Source organism: Cyprinus carpio, chromosome B22, assembly GCF_018340385.1.
Source record: "Cyprinus carpio isolate SPL01 chromosome B22, ASM1834038v1, whole genome shotgun sequence".
Taxonomy (NCBI): domain Eukaryota; kingdom Metazoa; phylum Chordata; class Actinopteri; order Cypriniformes; family Cyprinidae; genus Cyprinus; species Cyprinus carpio.
The window spans coordinates 2,967,475-2,993,953 of NC_056618.1; the positions used below are offsets into that span (position 1 = coordinate 2,967,475).

The window sequence follows — 26,479 nt, forward strand, 5'->3', positions numbered from 1 at the left end:
ACATTGGCAAGGCAAAGCTGACAGCTATTTGCGAAAATGCTCTTTGATGCGTTTGTTTGATAACTTGTGGTCAAAGCGCCACTCAACAGTCAAAAACTGCAAATGCACTTTGCAGATGCGGCGGCGGCGCCCGCAGCGGTAAAAAGCTCATTCTGGTTGTAATAAATAAAAAACCTTCTGTATATTCAATTTCTCCAGAATATACAAGTTATGATAAAATGTCCTTCCTTGTGTCATTGCTGTTCTTAGGTTTGGGTGGAGCTGGTGGACTCCCAGGTGGAGTTGGAACAGGAACTGGATATGGAGGTAAATTATTACATTTCCAAATATTCAGATGAGCGTGAGCTTGCAGGAGCTGCGTTTATGACAAATCTCATCCATGGGCAGGTGTTCAAGGTGGAGTACCAGGTGGAGTACCTGGTGGGGTACCTGGAGGTCTCCATTCATTTTTATTATACATACTGTTGCACCATTTATTCAAGCCATTTGTCACTTAAAATTATGGTTCACTTGTGCATAAAAACTAAAAGTCTTTAAAATATTTAAATTTAACTGAATTCTCATGATAATTAAGCAAGCATTATATATCATTAATTGTGATCTAAAAGATTAATTCTCTAAAATGAATTTATGCTATTGCAGGGTATCCAGCAGGAGTTAAACCTCCGAAATATGGTGAGAGACATGAACATTTTGTATGCTTATCTAAAAAGGTATTTTAAGATTTTATATTTAGGTTTTTTATGCTTATTAAATGTTTACACAAAAACAAATTAATAGTACATTTGAAAAATGTTCATATCATATACATTCACTTGAGGATCCTGACATGTCAGTAGCCTAATAAAAGCTAACTAAATTTGCATGGTGACATGGTTTGCCTGCAGGAGTTGCAGGAGGTGCAGGTACGGTACCTGGTGCAGCAGGTGCACCACTGCCTGGAACTGGGACAGGACTGACACCAGGCGTCGGGGTTGGAGGTACTTGATTCAAATGACCCATGATCAGGTCACTGTTAATGTGAAATTATAATCACTAGCAATCAATACGACTTATTTTAATGTGTTCAGGATATCCTGGTGGACTCAAACCTCCTAAAACTGGTAAAGTAGTTAGTATATATATATAGATATATATATATATATATATATATATATATATAGGTATATATATAGCTTCATATTTTTCTTTATAAGCTGCTCCATCTTAATGGATACCACCTGAAGCAATTTTCCCATTGTCTGCTAGGCACTGGGATAACTGGAACTGGAATAGCAGCTCCTGGTGCAACACCTGGTGGTGACGTGGTGGTCGTACCTGGTGGCACAGGCATTGGTGTTCCTGGTGGTACTGGTCTGCCTGTTGCACCAAGTGGAAAACCAGGTATGACAAATAGCCTAACTCCATCAAACGCCATGAAGCACATAGTATGTCATGCTTGATTTGAACTACTATGTTTGTTCCACAGCAAAGCTTCCAACCCTGGCTCCTGAAGGGACTGCTGTACCAGGTAAAAAAAAAAAATGATTCTGTTTGATAAATGGGTGATCTCTATGCACTGTAAATTACATTTCAGTTTGTTGCCAAAGAAAGTAGTTGTTCATTAAAATACTGTACAACTGTTTGCAACTGTTTTCTGCAAACAGTCATACATACAAATTATGGTGAACCGTGAACTAGGGTCAGAAGAGTTCTTTCAAAATTAAGCATGTCCATTATTTCACAGACAAAACCTTTAATGAAATAAAGAATATGCGTTTACTCAGTAACATCCCCATTACTTAATATCATAATGGTACAATATGTAAAGGTTGCATATATACAAAAGACAAAAGGTTAACCTGAGTAGGGAACAAGATGCTGCATCATGAGAAGACACTATGGGGAATGCCTTCTGCATGACAGTGTCTGGAGCATGTGTGCAATCACACCATTGGTGGACGAAGAGGTCAGCTGACATAGCGCACTGCATCACCTAGACCATAAAAGGCCATCTGCATCATCACATCCTCAGATTCTGATTGAAGGAAGATGCACAGGCCTGCCTGAAGTATGGCAATGAGACGCAGTGTCTCGTTCTCTACTCAGGGAACCAGGGTTACATAAATACGTATCCAAGACGTTCCCTGCTGACACCATGAGGAACTGTATACCTACTATGCCATACTGCAAAATGGACTTGATAATTACAGACAGGTGTGTTGGAACTCTGCAGGTAGGTAGAACTCCAGGGACAGGATTCAGCCACCCTTCTCTAGGACAATCCTTAGACACTGACTCTAGAGGCTCAAAAGAGTGTCTGATAAACCTCTCTAGGACAACAGATAGGTCCAAGAAGGAGCTCTCACTGGCAAGAGAGGCCACAGACATCTGATCTTATGTAAAACAAAAGAAATTAGGAAGTATCTCCCCAATGATGTGCTGTCAATCTGCGTATGCAGAAAGTTGCTCTTGGAGGATTTCCAGGCAGTGGACTGGATCCAAATGACACTGCTTGCACCATGATGTGAAAGGCTGCCACTTCAGAGCATATACTTACCGAATAGAGGGAGCTCTAATAATCAAAAATGGTCTCAACAACCTCAGCTGAGAGACTAGAATTTAATATCAGGTCCTCCTAACGGGTTAGACTCGTAACTTTAACTACTCTGGCCAGGGGTACCGAACTAAACCCTGCACTTGATACAGCAGTCTCCCATGGAGGGCATACTAGGAGAAATATTAGGTCCAAGAATCACTCTCGGGCCAGCTGACACAAGGCTACGAGCAATAGGCCTACAATGTCTTGCCTTACACTTGCTAGAGCTCCAGGGAACAGTATTATCAGGGAAAAACATACAGACATACAGAATAGTGACTGCAGAAGCTGGACTCCTTTGCTCATAAGAGATAGCACTTCTTGTGCCTCCCAAATGTTCACTGTAGTGTTGCTAGATGTAGCTGTACACGGTCTGAATAGCAATACTGGTGATTTCCTGGACGGGTGAGCGTGACTTCACCAAGTACAACATGTTCCTGGATCAACATCCTTGTTGATCCTGGAACAACATTCCAATCAACCAATCAGACTTGAGATATAACTTTTCAGGAAATATCTGTTGTAGGCTTAAAATCAGGGTTTGGTGCTTCTACACCCTTGTTAATCAGCTATCATTTCCCACTGATTTTAGGAATAAATTATGGGTAGGGTTAGGTTTAGGTGTAGGGATTGGGTTAAGTCTATATTTTTGGAAGTATATGAAGTATCTTAGAAGGTAGCAATAGTTCAGTACCAACAATCTCAGACAGCTTTATGATAGACATGTGCCAATGACACCCCAACATGTCTAGCTTGTCTAGATTTTGTTGTTTTTGTTCTTTTTAGTTGGAAGACAAGGAAACACGCAGTATATTCAAATGGGTTTTGAGGGTCAGACGATAAAATGGCAACAGTTACGGATAATAATATTACTGTATCTGTTTGCTGACCATTTGTAGAAGCGTCTCTTCCCCCTAGAACTGGTCATCGACCTCCTGTCAGCTTGCTGGTATTTTCCTTTCCTCTGATCTATCAAATTGAGCCCTACAAACCCATAATGACTGAAAGGTTTTTTTTTCATCCCCTCCACAACGGCACCCTGTTATGGCAGGGGCCTCTGGTTTCTGCCTCCGCTTGCCTCTGAGCTAGTCACCTCTATGCTGCTTGTCTTTAAACTAAGGGCTGAAGGTGGAACATGTTGTTTCTTGGCAGGACCAACGGCTCTTGTAGCAACTGGCAAGGCCCCTGAGCTCAGTAAGATCTACTGTGTTGCATGTACAAATGTCTTATCTAAATGTAGCGGAACTCTATTACCATTTAGCTTTAATGCTCCTTCATTTTCCATCTAACCTTTGCTGTTATCTGTGCTTGAGTTTGCCGATCTGCATTTTCTCAGATGTTTTATTGACACTCTGTACCTGTAGCAGGATTTTTCACTGTAAAGAATGGTCCTCTGGCCAGAGATGTTTTGTGTCTTCAAAATACGCACTCTATAAGAAAGAATATGATTAGTTCCAAGCAGGGACCAAAATTAACTGTGCGGGTAACAACTGGATCTTAGAGGTAAATCAAACAGAGTTGGCAAGTGACTTCATTAGGAATTGCAACATGATATACTGTATAGTTTAAATCTAATTCAAATCAAAGATGAACATATCTGCAATGAACAAACCCAGTGGAAGAATCACACACATTTATCTTGAATCATTTTTCTTCTTCTCCAGAACTCCGTGTGGTGACATTTGAGTGATACAAAATCTGAGATAGAGGCATGATCATCTTAAACATGAGAATGCGAGTGACACGAATATGCAAATACACACAAATACACAGACATTAAATATTCCCATTGCCATTCAGACAAATTAAAGGGGTCATATGATGTTGCTAAAAAGAACATTACTTTGTGTATTTGGTGTAATAAAATGTGTTTATGCTGTTTAAGGTTAAAAAAACATTATTTTCCACATACTGTACATTATTGTTTCTCCTCTATGCCCCGCCTTTCTGAAACACATTGATTTTTACAAAGCTCATTGTTCTGAAAAGTGTGCTCTGATTGGCCAGCTATCCAGTGTGTTGTGATTGGCTGAATACTTCAAGCATGTGACGGAAATGTTACGCCAAAAAAAAAATGCAATTTCATTGGCTGATATTTTTCTTACTTCACCCTCCATTGGTGGATGAAGCCAAAAGTTAATTTTGGACCCTGATTCCAAGTCGTCTGTGTAATAAATTAGACTTCAGAAACTGTCGTGTTGAGACGCATTCAGAATCTGTTGTTCATCAGCTGTTGATGGGTCATTCTCAGGATGCTGTGCTATTTGTTCAGGTGCCTTCTAATCACAATCTGTGATAGAAAACCTGTGAAATTATTTTTCACGCCAACCCTGTTATGTGGTTAATAGTCAGTGTTGGAGTGATTAATAACAGCCTGAGCTACCAAATATATTTTCACCACCACTTTATTTTTACACTCAGTATTTTTGTGCTTTGAGATAAGAACAATAATTCTTCAACGTGATCACAGTGTTAAACCAGGGAGCTCAACCAAGCCAATGTATGTGTAACCATAATAAAACACTGATAAAGACTGTAAGAGACATTTATTTCTATTTGATCCATGCTGTTAAAAGGCTTTAAGACTATATTTAAATGTCATCATTTTTAAATGGTAAATATCGCAACATAACAGGTTTGAACAAAAAGTGCAGATACAAAGACAAATTCTGTATTTTCTCAAAAATGCATTTTATAAATATACACACAGTGACATTTACATTTCAATAAATGTAAAATTTAGGTGAAATTTGTTTCATTTAATTTAAATTTAACCCACTAAATGCCAGTGGTCACGAATGGGGTTAAATCTATCAAAAGATTAGCATCTGCAATGGTACTCTATCAGTCAGTCACTGGGGCTCAAAGGATACTGTTTCCAGAGAATGACCCAGATGGGCATCACTGTTGGACACACTAGGGGTTGTGATCATTGTTGGGCTGTAGCTTGTGTTTGTGCATTTATCTGACTGTTGATGTATGAGTTTAATCATAGTTTGTTCTGTTACTCAGGTGGTGCTCAAAGAGTACCTATTGCTGGTGAGTACAAATACAGTAGAGAGTATGCATGCAGTTTTACCAGCATCAGTAAGTATGTGTTCAACAGCTCACGCATCTGTGTTCTCTCTGTTTGAATGCAGGTGTCTCTAAACATGGAGCGGGTAAGTCCTCAATATACAACTTTAGACACTGGAGGTGTGACTTATCTAGAATTATGTGTCCTGGGGTGCAAATACACCATTGATCCTGGGCCGGGTTTCCCGATAACGATTGATCTTAGTGCTTAAGAGTGTTTTCAATGAGTCATTTTACGATCGTTCGTTATTGTTTCACGTGCATTTCCCAAAAATGCACTTAACACAATCACACGTAGCTGTGCTTTAAGTGCTACTTAGGAGTTGCTATCCGTTTGGCAAGTGCTGAAATGTCACCTTACAGAATGGTTTGTAATTGTTGTAGCCTACTACACGCTCGTTTATTGAAATGTAAACCTAATGCTGTGTTCTAGACAACTCGGAAATAATAACTATCATACAATATTATTATAATACAATATTATTATATTATATTATACTTTACATAATAATATACTTTATATAAATATATACATATATTATAGTATTACAGTATATAATATCGAGACGTTATTTACGGGTCCAATACATTGCTAGTTTTCGTGCATGTCAGACCCAAAACTGATTAATACAGATACAAAAAAAAAAATTGTATCTGTGTTAATCACAAAATTATTCATATCTATATCTGTATTCGGATAAAACCGGAAGTAGGCGGAGCTTGAACCAGAACTACGTACAGTATTCGATAAGACCAGGGGCGTAGAATACACAGGGGATGCGGAGGACGTGCCCCCCCACCCCCCACTTGTAATATCACGTAAATTCGTCCCCTGCACTTTTTCGGCCAAGTGTGTTCGTACAGAGTTGTTATGTTTAGCTTCGGTGGCACAGTGTTTTTAAATTTTGAGTGAAAGGATAGTCTGCGAATGTTGTGGTATTTTATTAGTTTCCAGAATCAGGTGAGATGAACATCACGGAGCGCTAAACACTCATGCAGTGTGTGTTTCATTCAAACTCGAAGCCGGGGGGCGATCTCGCGCAGAAAGTCGAACCAGGAAATTCCTAATATGGACAACAGCGTCCAGCTATGGCTGTATGAAAACAGTTGTTTTCACAGAAAAACAGAAACTTTTGGAAACACGAAGACATTAAACATTCGATTGTGAAAATATGTGGTTTATTTATGTTTTTCAAATCATCTACAGCAAGTGATAAATATAGTATATGAACAATGCAGTGCTAATTGACATAGCATTTATTACAGTATAGAAACTATTCGCCTTATTATGTTAAAAAAGTGTTTGTAGTATATAAACAAATCATTATTATTGGTTATTGTACAGCAGTTATAGATTTCTAAGCCACTTAAAAGCTAGAAATTGGAGAAAAATTATCCACTACCAGTCAAAAATTTTTGAACAGTAAGCTTGTTAATGTTTTTAAAGAAGTCTCTTCTGTTCACCAAGCCTGCAATTATTTGATCCAAAGTACAGCAAAACAGTAAAATTTTGAAATATTTTTGCTAGCCTATTTAAAATAACTGTTTTCTATTTGAATATATTTCAAAATGTCATTTATTTAGATTTCAAAGCAATTTTTAGCTGATTCTGATATTCTGATTTGCTACTCAAAAAACATTTATTATGATAATGTTGAAAACAACTGAGTAGATTTTTTTTCAGGTTTCTTTGATGTTATTGATGACTATTTTTAATGTTTTTGAAAGAAGTCTCTTCTGCTCATCAAGCCTGCATTTATTTGATCAAAAATACAGAAAAAACAGTAATATTGTGAAATATTATTACAACTTAAAATAATAGTTTTCTATTTGAATATACTTAAAAAAAATAATGTATTCCTGTGATGCAAAGCTGAATTTTCAGCATCATTACTCCAGCCTTCAGTGTCACATGTAACATCCAGTCTATCACATGATCATTTAGAAATCATTCTAATATTCTGATTTATTATGAGTGTTGGAAACAGTTCTGCTGTCTAATATAATTTGATGAATAAAAGGTTAAAAAGAACTGCATTTATTCAAAATAAAAAAAAAAATCTAATAATATATATTCTAATAATATATTTTCTTTACTATCACTTTTTATCAATTTAACACATCCTTGCTGAATAAAAGTATTGATTTTATTTTTTAAAAAAAAGAAAAAAAGAAAAAGAAAAAAATTTGACTGACCCCAAATTACTGACCAGTAGTGTATATTGTTATTACAAAATATTTATATTTTAAAAGACATAGCTTCTTTTTTTTTTTTTTTTACTTTTTATTCATCAAAGTATCCTAAAAAAGTATCACATGTTCTGAAAAAATATAAAGCAGCAGAACTGTTTCCAACTTTGATAATGAATCATCATTTTAGAATGATTTCTAAAGGATCATGTGATAATGATCCTAAAAATTCAGCTTTGCATCACAGAAATAAATGATAATTTAAAGTATAATAAATTTAATAAACAATTATTTTAAATTGTAATAATATATCACAATATTACATTTTTGTTCTGTATTTTTGATCAAATAAATGCAGGCTTGATGAGCAGAAGAAACTTCTTTCAAAAACATTAAAAATAGTAATGTTTCCAAACTTTTGGTCTGTACTGTATATATAATGTATATGTGTGTGTGTGTGTGTGTGTATATGGAAAAATTCTGTCCCCCTCACTTCTGAAAAGATGGCTACGCCCCTGGATAAGACCATTATGTTTATGGGTTTACAGCCATATCTTTTTTCGTAGTTATCACTTAACAAATATGCAGTGTTAAACTAATATTTTTTTTTTTTTTTTTTTTTATGATTATAACGTTTAGCCTATTTAAACATCTTCTAACAGTCGGAGTCGATTTCATTGTATAGGCGGTGCTTCGAGATGTAGCTAGTGCGGTTGTGCATCGAGCAATGTGAGTTCGAGTCCCTGTTTGGGGACCTTTCATGATCCAATAAATAGATATTTAAGTATCTAAATTAAAACATTAAGGGTTCCTACACAATTTAGAAAAATGGAATTTGATTTAAGTCATTTCCAGGAAATGCATGGAAAAAGGCAACTGTACTGCTATTTTATTTGCACTTATTTTATTCATAAACTCATTTAGCTACTTCACACACTTGTTACTGCGTTGTAATTTTAGAGGATTATGTAAAACAACATGAATTCCTTTGCCTCACCGGTTCCTGCGTAGTTTAACAAAGTATTTCACTTAAGTAATTTGCAGGTCTGGAAAACCTATGGGGAAGCGAGTATGGAAAAATATTTCAACTATTTGCCCTATTCAATGTTCTAAAATATAAAATTAATAATTTCTAAAAATAAATTTATAATACAAGTAGGAAGATTTCATGACAAACATTTAGTGAATTAATAAATTCGAGGCTAACATTTCATTATGCAGAACTATTTAAACAAGTCTTTTTTGAACTTAAACACTAAACAAATGTGTATGTGCCACGCAAACCAGCAAAAGTTAAGGAAGTAAACATGTAGGCCTAGTAGAAAATGTATCTGTATTTAAGTTGATTATAAGCCTGTACTCTAGACAGGGAGCTGGTTAGGTTTTTGAGAGATGGAGATGTGCAGAGACGGCAACGCGGCTGTTTAATTGGCAGTCGCGCTGTGCTAATTCATTCGTGTATTATATCATAGCCTATAAGGTTTAAATCATTGCCTTTTATATATACACAAATAGTAGAACGTGTATGATGTAATATTTTAGGTAATATTAGGCCTACTCTTGCCAAGCTCTGATTTCTGAGAGATGCACGGAGTGGAAACAGCAGTGCGTGTTTGATTTGTGCTCTTTTAATTCATAAAGTTTACGTTCATTCACTTCACACACTCATTGAGTGAATTTAGAGGATTGTCTAAAATATTGCGCTGATCTCTGGCTCACCTGTGAATTAGCAAACACCAGACTGTGCTGCAGCCTCAGCCGAATATTTGGGCAGAATTATTTGTTATCTGTTACTCGTTTCTGAAGCCATTAGCCGTGCCTCTCTGAATAAGGTATTCGGCTTCGGGTACACCCCTAGTCTCTACAGAGAAAATGTTCAGGAAACAATCCACAGTAAATAGTTTTTTAATGTGTGCATTACTTAGCTGTACCACTAGGGGGCAGGGCAAAATCACTTGTGATAAAATTTCGTGTCCTCATGATATTTGTGATTTCATGGAAATATTAAACACACACACACACACACACACACACACACACAGTGGTGAGGCTGAAGTTGTTTTTAATTTAATTTAATTTAATTTATTTTTGGACAATGACTGTGGTGAAACCATGCTAGATTTTGTGTACAATTTAAATACATGAAAATGTAATCATTCAGTTCTACAGTCTCATGGAGTACCATGATACATCTGATATTATGTCTCATCTTCCACAGCACTTTCAGTGTAAGGGTAAAAAAGTCCTGAAGTACTGTATACACTCAGCGAACGTAGCTTTGCCGTAGTAACAGATAAATTTAGTCCTGTGACAAAACAGAAATGTATGCAGTCTCCCCCAGGTAAAACCCAGGAAGTGTAAGTTCTGTCATATGAAAAGGAAAATGAATATGCACATTCTCCCAAAGCTAAGCACTGTTCTGCACAGTTTACATAGAAACAACAAACAAACAAATTTTGAATAAATATGCTTAAATATTGCCTTTCCCCTTGATAGTTTTGCCATAGGCACCTATATTTGACTTCAGTTTGAAGTACACTTTGTGTTTACAGGTCCTGGTGGGGTTTACCCCTATGGCTATGGTAAATTTTATTAGTCCATCATTAAAAACAAAAACACATTAAAGACTGACCAACGTCAAAATCATGCTGAATGTTTCTTCCTCCTTCTGTTTTAGGCCCATTTTCTGGAAGCACTGGGATTGGAACTGGAGTGTTACCAGGAGCCAAACCTCTAAAAGCCCCTGGTACGATCAGATTACTCAGGCATCAGTAACAAAGTTTTCATGCACAAGGATATTCAGATATTGGAATTAATTGGTCAAACCTTGATCTAATCTCGATTGCTATTAAGCAGATTAAAACAATATCCCAGATGTTTAATATGTGAAATTCACTTTTTGGAATAATGTCTCAACCTGGACCTTATTTGGAAAGTTGTGTTCATGCAGGCATAGAAGAGTTCTCAAATCTGGATCTGACTTTATGCTGACTCAGTGCCCTACTTGAAAAGGTGTGTGCATGTGTGTTTGGTCCAGGTGTTGGAGGAGCAGGCAGTGTCGCTGGTGTAGGGGGAGTTGGAGGGGCAGGGGCTTTTCCTGGACTCGTACCTGGAGCAGGTAAGATGCCATGCAAATCCACATTACTTGATACTTGATCATTTAGCAGTGTTCCTGTAGTTTAAAAATTAGTGCATGGAACTAACAATACTAAGCTCCTGGGTTCCCAGGGAATACATGAACTGATAAAATGCATGTTTTTAAAGCAATACAGTATATATCACTTTGAATAAAGAGAATTTAGTTGGTAGGGTAGTGTCATTATCATTATAATGTAGATATTAAATTGTCCCTAGCAATCATTTTGATCAAACAATTATATATATATATCATAAGTGCGAAAATGTTGGGGTAGTTTGATGCTGGTGTGTGTGTGGGGGAATAGTCTGCTGTTTTGTCCTCACCAATGTCAAAATCAAACCTATGCCCCTCCTTTGAAAAAAAAAAGCATGCCAAGTGCATTAACAGCTGTGAGTCAAATGGTTTTTGAAGGGTACCAGGTTTTTATACTTTTCTTGAAGGTATGGAGGCACTCAGCTGTTCAGCTGTAGACTTCTGTATGGAAGATTTGCAGTTAGTTAGTGAAGGTAGGAGGGTGCTCCAGAAACTGATTGAAGCGTCAGTGCCTTGGATAGGATGTTTTACACAGAGGTGTAAGATTGAAGCGCATTCTGGTTCATTTTCATACAAAAGCCTTGATAATGTGCATCGTGATTCCTGATATTTTAGTGTGTCAATATCCATGACTGGGCAGTCAATCCCTATCCCCAAGTTCCTGACTGGCCTGCGTGGCATTTTCATTGATGTTGTGTTAAATTGATGGACTGGCCCGGAAGGAGCTCTGTCTTTACTAGACCATGTTTTTTCACCCAGGCTGAGATCCAAACAGCTACATTAGAATTGTAAGACTGGGGCGAAAAGTTGAGCTGCATGTCATCAATGTTGCAGTGGTAGGACAAAACTTTCTATGAAAATATTAATAGATCTCTGGGATGTTGTGTATATCGCAAAGAGAAGGGGGCTAAGCATCGAACCCTGAAGTATCCCAGTCCTAATGGACAGTCATTGTAATTTAGACTTCCCTTCGAGATACTCCAAAGGATAGCGGGGATAGTACTGAACATACTGTTGAATTAGCTTTTGTTATGTTACTGGACTGTTGTTAAAGACCTAGCGGTCATCTTGTTGCAGGTGCAGGGTTTCCAGCAGGTGTGGGAACTGGTGCTAAACCACCTAAACCAGGTAGTAAAATAAAGCATACAAAATATTTATGTTCTGCAACACAACTCCACAGCATATTTCAAAACCATCACTAAATTAATTTTCAAAGTTTTTACCCAAGAACAAATGTACTCCCCATGACCAAAGATTAACACCGAAGCTTCAGTTAACTGCACATCTTCTCTGCTGGGGAATTGTAAAGGATATAAGAAAGTGCAAAATATTAAGTGTGGGTTTTTGTTTTCTTTCTAAATTGTGTGAGCTATGATTGTGCTGAGTGTTTCCCATCTAATTCTATCAACAGGCTACGGCTCTTTGGGTACAGGATACGCACAGCCAGGTGAGGCCCAGCATTATCTGGACAAAGATTGATTGCTTCACGCAGATCTTAATTGCCATCTATACATGTTCTTGAATATATGACTAGCACACTGTGCTACGGACACAGATTTTACAGCAAATTGTGTGGCTAGCCAAGGAAAGGTGTAACATTTTCAACGACCCATAAGCAGTGCTTGAAGTGGGCCTGTACTGGTGCTGTGCTCTGCCAGTTATGTGTGTGATGCTGTTAACTGTAAAAGGAATTATTTTTTCTGTACCATTCAGTCGTATGACATGCCAATACTCTCTCGACACTAGAATCCCCCAGTCAACCAGGCAGCCTCACGCCACTGCCCTGCCACTGTCACACACTTGTGTAATCACACACACACACACACACACACACACACACACACTGCAGTGAGGCTGGGATCATGGATTTGTCTGCGTTAATCCTGTGAGCCCTCATGTGATTTGGTGTCACTGTATTCTTTCTAGCACCATCCATCAGAATTCACTTCTCTCCTTATGCAGATACACAGCAGCTAGCAAACCCAGCCGAAACCATCTGCTAGCTAGAATACTTGCCATATTCACAATACTTCACAGACACAGATGTTTCTCCTGAAACATAGACTGACATACTCTTACTGGCATTTCAGAAGAGATCTAAATGATCTCAATCTGCTTAAATTTACCAAGATACACTGTAAAAAAACAACAACAAAAAAAAAACGGTCAATGACTGTCAGCTACAGCTGCCAAACAATAACCCTAAAATTAATGTAAAATATTCTAGACATTTTCCTTATTTTATTTTTACAGAAAAACAATGTTATTTTAAAGAGATTTCCTGATTTATTAGAATCAAACACATTAACTGTAAAAAGCAACAACAGCTACCAAAAAAAAAAAAATCTAATTTAAATTAAGTAAAAAAAACAATTTTAAAAAACTGTTCTTTTACAGGAATTTCTTGAATTATTAATAACAGACATGTTCATTGTAAAACATGAATCTCTAGCAGTCAACCAGAAACAGCATGCATGAAATGATGTAACTATATGTTACTGCTTCAGCAACTAAACAGTTACTGTCTTTCAATAAAACAACATGCAGCAAAACATCAATAGCTCCTGTTCTTTTGCTAGACTGAAGCACAGAACTCTACTCTTCAGCACAACGGTAACCTCACAAACTCACAGTCACCCTTTAAATCCCAACAGAACATTAACACTAACAGATTCTCTTTGGTATCTTTAATTGTGTCTTTCTGATATACATTTGTTATGGCAGGGATTGGTAAAGAAACTCAGATCTAATAATTGTGCCAGTTGCTTTTTAGTTTTCACGTAGTGGCATGACTCCCTGGTATGACTCAGCATCTAATCACCAATTAAATTGTTTAGCATTATTTGCAAATTTCACATTTTGGTGTTGTTACATAAATTCATGCAGTGCTATAATAATCACAAATATTTTAGGAAGTATGCAGAAAAGATTGTAGATTCACACAGACATCAAGAATCAGCTTATGAACCTCAGCAATGGTTACAAATTTTTCAGATATACAGCTCAAGTCTGAACATCACAAAACAAACATCTCAAATAACTTTGTTGATCTTCACCATTGTTGAGGTTCATATGGTGATTCTTGATGTCTCTGGGGAAGTAAAAAAAAAAAAAAAAAAAAAAAACTAAAATAAAAATCTTTAAAAAAAAAAGTATAATTGCTTAAAATGTCAGAACATCATGTAGTCATAATACTGATGCAATAATATCACAAGGCAGTTAAATCATGCAAAACACTCAGAGATTAGACTTTTAGCAGTGATGCATCAGAAACACACTGCTAAACCAAACAAGGAAAAAACTGAAATGAAAAGAAACTGAATGAAAGAAATAAACCATTTTTCCATATTCAACTATGTTCTTCCCTCAACTTAAACGAGCTGATACAGTAGGTGGCCAACTAAAATGAGTTTTTTGCCGCCGCAGCGTCTGCAAAGTGCATTTACAGCTTTTGACCGCTGAGTGGCGCTCTAACCACAAGTTATCAAACAAGCGCATCAAAGCACATTTTCGCATATAGCCGTCAGCTTTGCCTCGCTGATGTGCTACATTTGAAAGTTTAGTACTTATGAAGTTATGTGCGTTTCTTAGAACGAATTCAAGCAGGATAAATATCAAGCCTATGAGCCTTTGCTTATATTTACTCTAAGCTACACAGTATTACACCTTATTTTAGATTTGACACATTTAATAGGTGTGCAGTATTGTTTATATAATATGAATTATGTGTTATATTATCCTAAAGAAATGGTGGTTTACTTTGCATCGGAGCATTAAAAGTGGGTAGCCTATTTTAGTGAGATAGGCTACATGGATTTATATGCAAAATGTCAATATTCTCACATTTAAGGCCTATATTTGTCACAAATACATTTTTAATTTATATTTTAAAATTCCTTTAATAAAATAGCATGCATTTTTGTCACTCACTTACTTTGTTATTTGTTACCTGTCCTTTATTTTGACAGATAACTTCTTGGGGAAAAGATATCTGTGTGTACACTGATTAATAAATTGTTGCGTGTTTTATAAATTATTTCCTTTATTTTAGTAAAACATGAGGCACTGTATAATTTCGTTCCCATTATTTAGGCCTAATTAAAACAAGAAACGAATAAATTAAACCTGCATGATTTAGCTAAATCATTGAAACTCTTAAGAATGGATGGATTAATAAAACGTTCTCATGTTTAAACTCAAGTTCTCTCATTATAATCAACAAAGTGCACACAATGTAAAAAAAGAGATTCATTAATTGACAACTTCAGCGATTTTAAAGGGAGCCTTCTTTACTTGCTTTCATACAATTTAAGTAAAAAAAATAAAAACTGCAGCCGCATTTAAATGCAGGAGTGTATTCTATTCCTTAAAATATCAGAGTGCAAGATTTGTGTGGCATGCATGATGCTGAGTGTGACGCACAACATTTATTCTTATTTGTCTACATATTTTATCTTCATTACAAATCTTGTTTGGTTTTATTTAGGATAATTGCATGTAAAAAAAAAAAAAAGATTTACTTTGTAATGCATATTCAAAATGTGAAACTTCCATCTTATTCACAGTCTATAGCATTTTATAATTATTTGTACAATAATATTTAACTTAACCTGCTTTATATCTTTATTATTTAATGCAAAAGAGATTTATTAAAACAACTTTATAAGAGTCATGCATCCGTTTAATCTTGATCAAGAACAACGAATGATCAATGAATTGGAGCGGCATCGGCTGTTAGATCATTTTAAAATGTCAAATAGCCTTCAATTTACAGGTTATAACTGCATCTGTGTCGGTTGTAGACTTGTGAAGATTTTTTTTTTTTTAATGCGGATCCTGTACTGTAACCGAAAAGAAATGTGCTCTATTATTATTCATATTCACACCAGAAGCATCCTACACTCTCTAAGTGTTCTTTCATTGAAAAGTATGCATTTTATTTATTCACAGGCTATATGGTTGAAATAATGTTTTAGTTCAAAACTTTAAGTGCCATTGTTTAAAAAATGCTTTATTGACTAACGTTTCATAGACCTTTATTTGTTATGCTTTAAAATTCCTTGTCATTTGTAATTTCACAGTATTTTCACCACCTAAATTACTAGCCTTGTAAAGTCACAATTCTTTAATGGCATTTTTGTATGACATTATTATTATTATTATTATTATTATTATTATTATTATTGTTGTTGTTGTTGTTGTTGTTGTTGTACATAAATGGGTGAAGCAAAACAAATATGATTATTTCTGATAACTTTTTTACTGCAGGCAGATATAGGCCTACATTATTGTACATTACAAATATTTGGATCATCCCTTATTCTGTCCCTTATTTTCTACAAGAATAAAAACTATTTTCTTAAAGAATAAAAGAGAAAGAATCACAATTAGTCCATTTCTGAAGTTAATTGGCCACAATAATGATGATGTAATTATCTTTTGACTCCCCTGACAGTGGCATCTTCCTAAAAAAAACCCTCATTTGTAGGAGATATGCGAGCGAATAATAGATTTAAAAAAGTGTGTGCTTGGTTTCTGAAATGGAAAACGAATACAGCTCATTATCACACTGTAAAAAATTATATGATGAAAAAGTCATGATAACATATTTTTAAGTTAGGCTACTTTAATTCATAGAAATAATTTAAGCAATTTAAAGTTTTTTTTATACTAGATTCAACTTGAATTTTAATACTATTAAACTGACTTTAAAATCTCAAGGAGTTTATAAGTTGAAACGGGTGAAAATGTCACAGTGCATGTTAAATAGCCTAAATGAACTTGTAGCTTGTATAGTAACTGAAGACCTTGATTGCATGTTACCATGAAACTAACAATATAATTTGATTGTTTTTAAAATTAACAATTCCTGTATAAAATGGGACAGCAACCTTTATATCAAACATTTTTAAATCGTCCACAGCTGAGCAACGCGGAGGCAGGTTCTGCGCCAGAGTGAATGTGCTGCACAATTTTTAGGGGGGAGGAGGCTTTTTTGTTTCTTAAAGTAATTTTTAAATGCAATGGGGGAAAAAAAAACCTGGATAAAAACATACACAAAACTTGTAAATAGTTAACAACATAGCCTAGATTAGGCCCAGACTCTGTTTCTAAGTATACTATAATGTAAATTTGTTAACCCACAGTAACACATCTTAACCGATTAATCACCTATTTTCATTTGCTGCATGTTTTTTTTTTAAAATAAAAATAAATTAAGTTTTTGAGAGGTAAAAAAAAGTCATGTGTAAGTCGCATTTTATTACATTCAGAAATAATAATGGCAGGCCTAATAATGTTATAATGTACCAACAGGACATTTTTAGTTTCCCTCACTTTGCAACAAATCCTTTCAATTTAACAATCAGAACAGAACAAGAATTAAAAATTAAAAATATATAATTCTAATGGATAAATGTAATTACAGTATATAATAATAAAATAGGCTTAGCTATAAAAAAAATAAATAATAATAATAATAATAATAATAATAATAATAATAATAATAATTTAAAGCGAAACATAAGGAAAGGTTGGGATTACCTCTCTCTTTCGGGACAAGTTCAAATGTTTCCATATTCGTGATGTTGCCCACTTGAAGCTTAACTATTATTCATTAGGTAAAATAGGCTTTGTAGTTCACGCGTGTTTCAGTATCGACGGAAAAAAAAATCATAATTAGCAAAAATATGCCAAAGTGGACCACTGCTCACGCCGAATAGCACGTTGAACGGCTGCACTGTTTTCAATGAATATGAGGCACCAATGCAATCAAACAGCTGAAACAGATAATACTCCAGTTTTGGTCCATTCATGGATAAGGAGAATAAATGTTGAAATTAAGTTATTTAATTGTTTTCATTGGAAAAGGGAAAGACCTGTTAGTGTTTAATGCTGTTATGTTTTTTATTTGGAAGAGTTTATGTAATGTTGAAGTTTTTGTAGTTACCAATGTGTTTTTGTGGTTACCTTTTTTTTTTGTTTTGTTTTTTGTTTTTTTTTGTTTTTTGGCTGCCAGCCATTTAACAATTTTTTACTGTTTAATTACAGATTATAATTTGTATGTAATTTAAGAAAAAGAAGAAACACTGTATAAAAAAATACAGTACTATTTCTGTATAAAAAAAAGTGAATTACTGTAATGTATTGTTAATGTCATAATACTTAAAATAAGAGTTTGGTAATTTTACAGAGTTTTGACTACAATTTAAAATAAAAGAAAATATTTTCCATAAAATTTTGATTTTTTTTTTTTTTTTTACAGTGTACTAAAGTCTTTACACTTTATACGAGATTACAAGTTATAATGTCTACTAATATTCTCTATCGATAAGTACCGTGTTTTAGATCAGCTGAATTACAGAACCAAATCTTTTTGTCTTTTCTTCCTACAGGTGGTGTAGCTCCAGGAGGATATGGAGGATATCCACAAACATATCCAGGTAGCATTTTATAGAAATAATCCCAGGCTTGATTCATATTGTATCATCATATGACATTCAGCCCCTCTGTATCAGACTATATTTCCAGTTCCAAGAGCCACTGCTTGTTTCATGAAAGTTTCAGTAGTTTTTAGCTCCAAGTAATGAGCTGTTTATAACAGAGAATCAGCAGATGTGTCATAGATTATGAACAGGCAGGACAGGAACAGAACTGCTGCATATTTTGGAAAATATAGTTTTATTCACATATATACTGTCACAGCTGTGCACATAATAATCATAGCACATTCTCTGCTGTACTGATACAGGAATGGGTCTGTGGCTACGTCGCAGGCAGAGAGGCGACAGAGAAAGAAAGCCCTGACATTTCATTTAGTTTCTAGAGAAACAGAGCACGAAATCTGCCATCCTTCACTTCACAGATCTAGACACCCTCTCTCGCATACAGACTTTACTGGTAAAACACATATGTGTTCAGAATGCACTGATGTAAGACGTCTTACTCTGGGCCAATCAGAACATTCTGACACAGATGACGCATTTACTCCACTCTGTATAGTTCGGTTTGGAGTCGTGCGATGTCTCTGGGCCAAAAACAGCTGCATGAATGAGAACTATTGACACAAAAAATTAAAACATCAACAAAAACACTGAGTGTGTTTACCCCTCCATGTTTACAAACACAACACTGGGACATGCAGGTCATTTCCGGTTAATCATCTCAAAGAATTTACTGGTATTTTGAAACGGATGTGTGAATGGTGCTTTGCCGGTAAAAAGATGGAACGTTGCTGTCTGTGCATTTTTATAATTACCGATAAAGTTGATCTGGTAATTCTACGGCAATTTACTGGTATTTCTATGTGAAATGGGCTAAAATGCCATAAATTCTGTCACATATATTTAAATGGTGTCTGCTAATATTTTCCCCAAATGTAGGGCTTTCTTACACTTAGGCTAGTTAAATAACTTACTAACATGAAGAAATTATATAATATGATAAAATATACAGTCATATATAAAGAAATCAAAGCAACTTATTTTTAGCAATATGTCCATTCATAATTTAACCTTGTTTCAAGCCAAGAAAACATATTTGATTTAAAAATCAAACGCTAGTGGGTCATTTTAATAGGACACTTGAGGAGAACTGACTTCATACATCCACTACAATCCCTGAATCTCCAGCTGATTCAAACACATTGAAAAAAAAAGAAGAAAAGTGAAGTTTGTTGTAAGAAACACCCTGCAGTATCTGAGCACAGAACCTGACACTGATACTTTGACAGCTATTCATGTATGTATTTAATAATGACCTCAAGTTAAGTTAATTGTAACGTTTTACAAGATGTCGCAAGTGTCCCCAGAATGTGTTTGTGAAGTTTCAGCTCACAGAACGTTTATTGTTCCTTGCTGTATGTATGAAGGTAAAATAACGTCATAAAGATTTGCATACGCAGGGTAATATTTGCGGAAGTGTACATAAGACTGTAAGCGTAAATTAAATTTGCATGCGCAAGAGAAGCTTTGTAAATGTGTAAATCGAGTTTCAAGCGTGAGAAAAAAATAATTTGCAGCATTTTACTGTTACTTGTAAGTGTAATTCATGTATTGTGAAACTGCAGCTTCATGCTGAAGCAAAATAAATATGATCTGCATGCTTCTGACTTCCATTTTTCCGCGCTTACACTTTTGGCATGTTTTTTTCGCCAAAAGACGGTCAAAAGTACTGCAAGCCTGTGAACGGTGATTTGCAAGTGAAAACAACAGTTTAAAGAACTGCAAAACAGATTGACTGCATAGAACCAATCTGTATGTGTAAAAAAACAAACTGTTGCAAATGTCAAAATGTGGGGCATAACGTTCCCGAAATAATCCGATATGTACAGCCCCGTCTTTCTTTTCTCTGCGCTTACAATTTTGGCACGATTTGGCACGAGGGCGGGTCCACCTTCTTCTTGTAGCCAATCAAATGAGCCTCTCGCTGACTCTTTATTTACTCTTATCTGATTGGTTCAATAAACACATCATACGCCAAGACATTAATCTTCATTTAGTTCAGGATTGTTCTTGCTGCAGGAATGGTACTTTTAACGTACACATACAGTAAAATAAATAAATAAAAATAACAACTTAATTAAAACATGCTCCTTTCATAAGCTGTGTTCATACTGAATTGTGAGCTAGTGTTAACATTATTTGATTTGGCTTTACATTGAACTTTCATAATCTGCTTACACCACTGAGCTGATGTTAAACTTTATAATCAAAATTATGTTATGTGACAATGCTCGACACTATGATATCAGAGTGCTATACTTTGTAAAACATTTTTACCATGCCAATAAAGTTACTTAAATATGAATTTGTCAATTTTTCAGACCATGTTCCTGTTTATGGTATTTAACACTGATTACTTTCATGTGACTGATCAACCTATTATATGAAGCAAAAATGAGTAACAAAATGCTTTCTTTGTGTCCAGATTTGACTAATGCTAAAACTCTGATAAATATGTCTTTAATAATTTCTAAATATATATCCAAATTCAAGTAAATAATTATGTGGGAATCCAGTTTAGTTAGGGAACACAGCCATGTTTATATGTTTATATAGAGAGCTAAACAGTCACTAGTGGTTACACGATAGTATTACAAATGATAAATGGAGATAAGTTAGAGATAAATATTTTAATAAATATTTTAGTAATATTTTGAAATCCCCTTTTAAACAACGTTAAATAAAACATTATTTCTGTACTACAATTATTATTGAACCAAATGTTAAAAAATGGGTCAGTAATACCATAGACTGTAAAAAAAATATGGGACGTAGTGTCCGTGACGTCACCCATAGACTCCCTCAATAGCATTTTGAAGCTCAAAGTGTGCAGAGCGGGCCGTCGCCATCTTGGCAGCGCGTCACCGCGCGACTCTCCCGGAAAATCGAAAATGGGGCAAAAAGGCGGGAGCTTTGCTGAAGCCAACCTAGCGCGACGGCATTCCGGCAATCCACTTGTCACTCAAGTGGCCACGCCCTTACGGATTATGCAGTAACTTTAAGGCTTAAAACATAATTTAAACGGCATCTGTTGCAGTTGTCATGAATGGGCAAAATAGCAATATTCATTTTTTGAACCAGGCTGTAAACCATGTTTTTTTTCTGCTGTAAAGTTGGGCATTTTAACATGGGGAGTCTATGGGACTGAAAATGAATTGCAGTTTTGTCACTTCCTTATTGGCTTCACGAGAGAGAGCGGGAGGTTGCCGCTCGGTAGATACGTACAATTATACATGTATTAGGCTAGTGCAGATACTAGACTTTCAAGTATAATCCTAATTACAATATAATATTACAATAAACTAATATTTCATATAGCCTGTTGAGGAAGAGAAGGAAACTACACAGCTCCAAATTCAGTAAGAACACATAGCCTAAAGGTCCTCAATTTTTAAAATATCATGGTGTAATAAAGTTTATTTATTTTTATTTTTTTATTTTTTTACTGTATGTGTACGGTAAAAGTACCATTCCTGCAGCAAGAACTATTTTGAACTAAATGAAGATGAATGTCTTGGTTAATGTCTTGGTCTTGGCGTATGATGTGTTTATTGAACCAATCAGATAAGAGTAAATAAAGAGTCAGCGAGAGGCTCATTTGATTGGCTAAAAGAAGAAGGTGGCCCCGCCCTCCCCCTCATGCTTGCAAATCTTAGTTAGTGAGAGAATCGTGCCAAAATTGTAAGCGCAGAGAAAAGAAAGCTGTACATAGCGGATTATTTCGGGAAATTTTTGCCCCACATGCACAACAGCTCATTTAGACATTTGCAACAGTTTGTTTTTAACAGTCTTGTACAGTCTTATGTACACTTCCGCAATTATTACCCTGCGTATGCAAATCTTTATGACGTCATTTTACCTCCATATGTATGTGCCTCTATTTGGGTGGAAGACATGCTGGCTTTCGTGTCTTTTTGAATGCAAATTAGCTGCTGCCAGCCCTTACAAAAATTAACCATGGTTTTATTGTTGTAAAACTGTAGTAACCATGTTTTTGTTTGTTTTTGTTTTTGGCGGATTGATTACCATTTGTATAACCACAGTTTTACTACTGTACAAATACCATGGTTAGACTATGGTTAGTGAAGCAAGACCATGGTTAATTGTTCAACTACAATAACCATGTTGTTTTGGTTTTATTTGTAGTAAAACCATGGTTATTTTTCGTAAGGGAGAAGAGGGTGGAGACTGTTCTTCAGTTACTCCAGCAACAACAAACACGTCATATCTATCGAGCTCACACTCACATGATGTTGCAGATCTTCATCATCTTGAAAAGTTTACTCTTTGTATGCGGTTGTAAACTGTCGGAAAGCCTTGTCAGTTTAAACTTCTGATATACAGTTTTCTGAGCACACACAAGGTTATGTCAAAAACACACAAACTTAACATAAACATAGTCGGTTATGTCTGTGAACAGCTGCATGTGTTTTAGTATATTAGATCTGTGAAATGGTGAAAACACACTACTAACGCTACTCAACCAGTCCTCTCGTCCGCTCTTATTTTTTTTGCATATAACTTGGGCGGGAATTATTTAAATGTGGGATACTGTGATGTGCACATTCTCAAAAATGAAAACTTTTCATTTTTTCAGTTCTTTTTCATACATACACAGCAACATTACACACTAAAGGAAGTTGAAAATGTAGGGAAAAAAGCATAATAGGACCCCTTTAAACCATATATCCTGACAGATAATAAACTGAAAAAAGTCATTGATTATAGAAGAAGTACATGTTGACTGCTGAAATCCGCTCGCTATTAAAAGTGTCGACTTGAAGTGCAAATATCATACAAAGCGTATTTGCTTTCTGACCATAATGCCAGTCTCAGCGCTTGCCAATACTCACGCTCAAGCTGCTGCCATACGACACGCTGTTATGTCTTAGTTATTGTATAATCACAACGTAGAGGCGCTCGGTGGCTTTATTATTATTTCCGTCCAGATGCTCTTGGTCACAGCTGGTCATAAATCTCCTGCTGGAACAAACAGTAATCTCGACGCTGTCCTTTGGCTTACTCACAGTTCCTGTAGGCATCTATTTCAGTTATTCATCGTTTTTTCTTACATAATTAGACACAATGCAACATTTCTCTCAGTCACTCATGAGGTTTGAACAGCTCATAATAATAAATCAATGATTTCTTGTGTTTATAGGAGGATATGGAGCAGGACTGTCACTACAACAAGGTAAAAACTCTTACAAACCTTAAAAAATCCCTGGAAGATGCAGCAGAATGAGGCTGAGCTTTAGTGGTGGAACCAACATGCATTCAATGAAGGAATTAATTAAAACTAAAGAAGAATCTCCAAGCTGCTAAATGAAAGTAAAACAAGTATCATAAAAGTGATCCATACAACACAGGCACTATTTTCCAAAACCTCTGAACTCATACAATAGCTTTGTGCATTCATTTCAAATATGGAGCGTCAATGGGAGAAAAGCTTGTACATCAGTTCTGAAACTGTTCAGTTAATATGAACTTTCTTGGCGGTACGTGTGAATAAAGAGTACGATTACCAGTGTTAGCACATTCAGCATTAAATTTATATTGATGCATTTGGCAGACTTTTTCTTATACAGTTCAACTTGCATTGCATTCAAGATGCAGATTTCACCAGTTCTTGGTTAATGTGTATTTCATACTTCTTTCCTCAGCCAAAGCAGCCAAATACGGAGGTGGACTGACGGGATTCCTGGGAGCAGGTTATCGAGGTACGAGAGTCTGCAGTGAACCGATGAGACAGAATTAATCCTGCCGCCACATAATCACTGAGTTCTCATAATCACTGCTCGCATTTCTGATGTCCTCAACTCAATGTCCTGATCCTAAATCACACCAAACACTGGCCTACTTCTTCAGAAGTTTGCATTTACATGATTCGCCGAACATATACGAGTTTATAAAGCGAATCCGCACTGGTGGACGTCTGAAAGTAGTCGAGATGCCCCAGAAGATCATTCTGCTTTCAGTTCTCCATGAAGAAGTTTGTTCTGTAGTGTTTCATGTGTGCTGAGGTGTTGTCTGTGGTGTTGTTCTGCAGGAGGAGCCGGCTGCCAAGGAAAATACTGCGGGAGGAGAAGAAAGTAAAGGATCTCTTGAGATGTGAAGTGACCTCAAGAAACATGGTGCTACTGCATGCTCCAGAATGTACTTTTGATACTCAAACAAACAATCCCAACATGCACAAGTGTTATGTTTTGTACTGATCGTAAATATTTGTAACGAATCCAAGATCCCTCAAACGTCTAGTGTTTTGTGAAAATAATTCCAATCCTAATGGCACATTCCATCATGTTACTGTTTCCTATTATAACCGGGTTGATTAGCTGGCAATGCTGTTGTGTAACTGTCAATGTTTTAACCACGACCTCTTATTTGTGGACGTTTCTGAGACCATCTGAAGCTCTTTTGATCAGTTGCAGTCACAATCTCACACTCTAGATTCTTAAAAGTAACGCCATTTCTTGCCTGCACAACATCATCCAGCGTCCTCGCGACACATCGGTGCTGCAGGTTTAGAGTGAGTGAAAGCATCAGACTGCTGATTAAATACTTCACATCTGGCTGTGCTTCAGCTCAGGGCTTTGCCTGTTATTTTTACCCTTCAGCAGCTTTACGATTACAGTCCTTTATGGGTGACTCTCTCACACACACAAATTATATTTTGCATGAAGAAATTTAAGCCTGTTTTAGGTAGGCAATTAAACACATATTCCACCAAAATTCTAACACATTTGGTGCTTTAATTATTTGTAATTATTAATTGTTAGGGTTAGTATTCGTTCTTGCATACTGTGTGAAGAGCTCTGCTCTGATTATGCTGAGAACAAGCAGAAGTGAATGATGCCTTACATCTAATATCAATCATCTATTTTGGTATCTGTCAAACTGAAAGTAACTCTGTAAAACAGTAATCATATTTCTAGTATATTATGTTTGTTTAAAGCTGGTAGATTAAAAGATGTGCTTATGTTTTTCCCCGGACCCGGGAACTACAGGTGCTTCCATCATTTGACCAAGAATGTGTTTCTTTAATCCCTCTGTATTCACATAGAATTAGTTTATATATATATACAGTAGTCAACATTTGAAGTGGATCAAAAAAGTTCATCAAAGGTATCCTAAGTCAAGACCTCATTTTGTTTGTGTTTTTGGACAACTTTGATGAAAGGTTTTGATCCACTTCAAATGTTGACTAGTGTAATATATATATATATCATACACTTACAGTAGACTGGATCGTTAAACAAGTTACTTTGCCTTATGTTGTTTTGAACCATTTGAAATTGACATGTTGACCAATTATCGAGTTTGTACACATCATATGACAATAACTTCTTTGCTTTAAATAGCTTCTGCATTGTAGTCACTGTGGAACTTGCAAAACTGTGTGTGCTATTTTAAGATGTGAGTGTCTGTGTATGTGTAGGTGATGTATGTAAATCCCCTCAACATGTGTGTGTGTGTGTGTGTGTGTGTGTGTGTGTGTGTGTGTGTCCGTCTGTCCCGAAAGCCTCACTAGCCAATGTATTATCAAACATATAATGTGTCAGTTTTTGCTATACTTGGTTGATACTGTTTTTCGATCCATCTAGAAAGACACTTTATCATGAATTAATGTACCTGGTGCTGTATTTGACCTGCCTGTGAGCCCTACCAGGTCTTCTCTATTGTGCTGTGGGATTTCCATCTTATTTAAATAATGGGGCGGGGCTGTTGCACTTTTCCACAACCTATATCCTGACTAGTTCCCGGAAATCCCGGCATTTTACCTGCTCTAGTGAAAAAAATGAAATAAAATATATTAAAAAACACACAAAAAATGTGGTGTGCATGATTGTGTAAAATGATAAACACACACTGTGAATGTGAATGTTGCATCACATCTAAAATGCCTTTAGCTGTTCTGAGATCACTGTAAACCACAGCTTCATGTGGCTTATTGCCTTAATA

The 26,479-nt window shown here is 35.8% G+C and overlaps 1 protein-coding gene across 26 annotated transcripts in view; it reads left to right on the top strand.

The window, feature by feature from the left end:
* The window catches only part of LOC109105478 (elastin-like), a 118,659-nt gene extending 92,310 nt beyond the window's left edge, over positions 1 to 26,349 (top strand). For 25 of the 26 annotated variants that reach the window (XM_042749768.1, XM_042749767.1, XM_042749764.1 and 22 more), the window contains 18 exons: positions 250 to 306; positions 643 to 675; positions 888 to 980; positions 1,071 to 1,103; positions 1,249 to 1,383; positions 1,469 to 1,510; positions 3,731 to 3,772; positions 5,591 to 5,617; positions 5,719 to 5,739; positions 10,396 to 10,425; positions 10,521 to 10,589; positions 10,881 to 10,961; positions 12,093 to 12,143; positions 12,427 to 12,462; positions 18,410 to 18,457; positions 23,679 to 23,711; positions 24,181 to 24,237; positions 24,567 to 26,349. In XM_042749768.1, the coding sequence (XP_042605702.1) occupies positions 250 to 306; positions 643 to 675; positions 888 to 980; positions 1,071 to 1,103; positions 1,249 to 1,383; positions 1,469 to 1,510; positions 3,731 to 3,772; positions 5,591 to 5,617; positions 5,719 to 5,739; positions 10,396 to 10,425; positions 10,521 to 10,589; positions 10,881 to 10,961; positions 12,093 to 12,143; positions 12,427 to 12,462; positions 18,410 to 18,457; positions 23,679 to 23,711; positions 24,181 to 24,237; positions 24,567 to 24,613 (935 nt within the window). In that variant the 3' untranslated portion in view covers positions 24,614 to 26,349. The remainder of the gene's footprint in view (positions 1 to 249; positions 307 to 642; positions 676 to 887; positions 981 to 1,070; positions 1,104 to 1,248; positions 1,384 to 1,468; positions 1,511 to 3,730; positions 3,773 to 5,590; positions 5,618 to 5,718; positions 5,740 to 10,395; positions 10,426 to 10,520; positions 10,590 to 10,880; positions 10,962 to 12,092; positions 12,144 to 12,426; positions 12,463 to 18,409; positions 18,458 to 23,678; positions 23,712 to 24,180; positions 24,238 to 24,566) is intronic. The other variant, XM_042749761.1, reaches the window with a different exon arrangement.
* Positions 26,350 to 26,479: the final 130 nt, after the last annotated feature.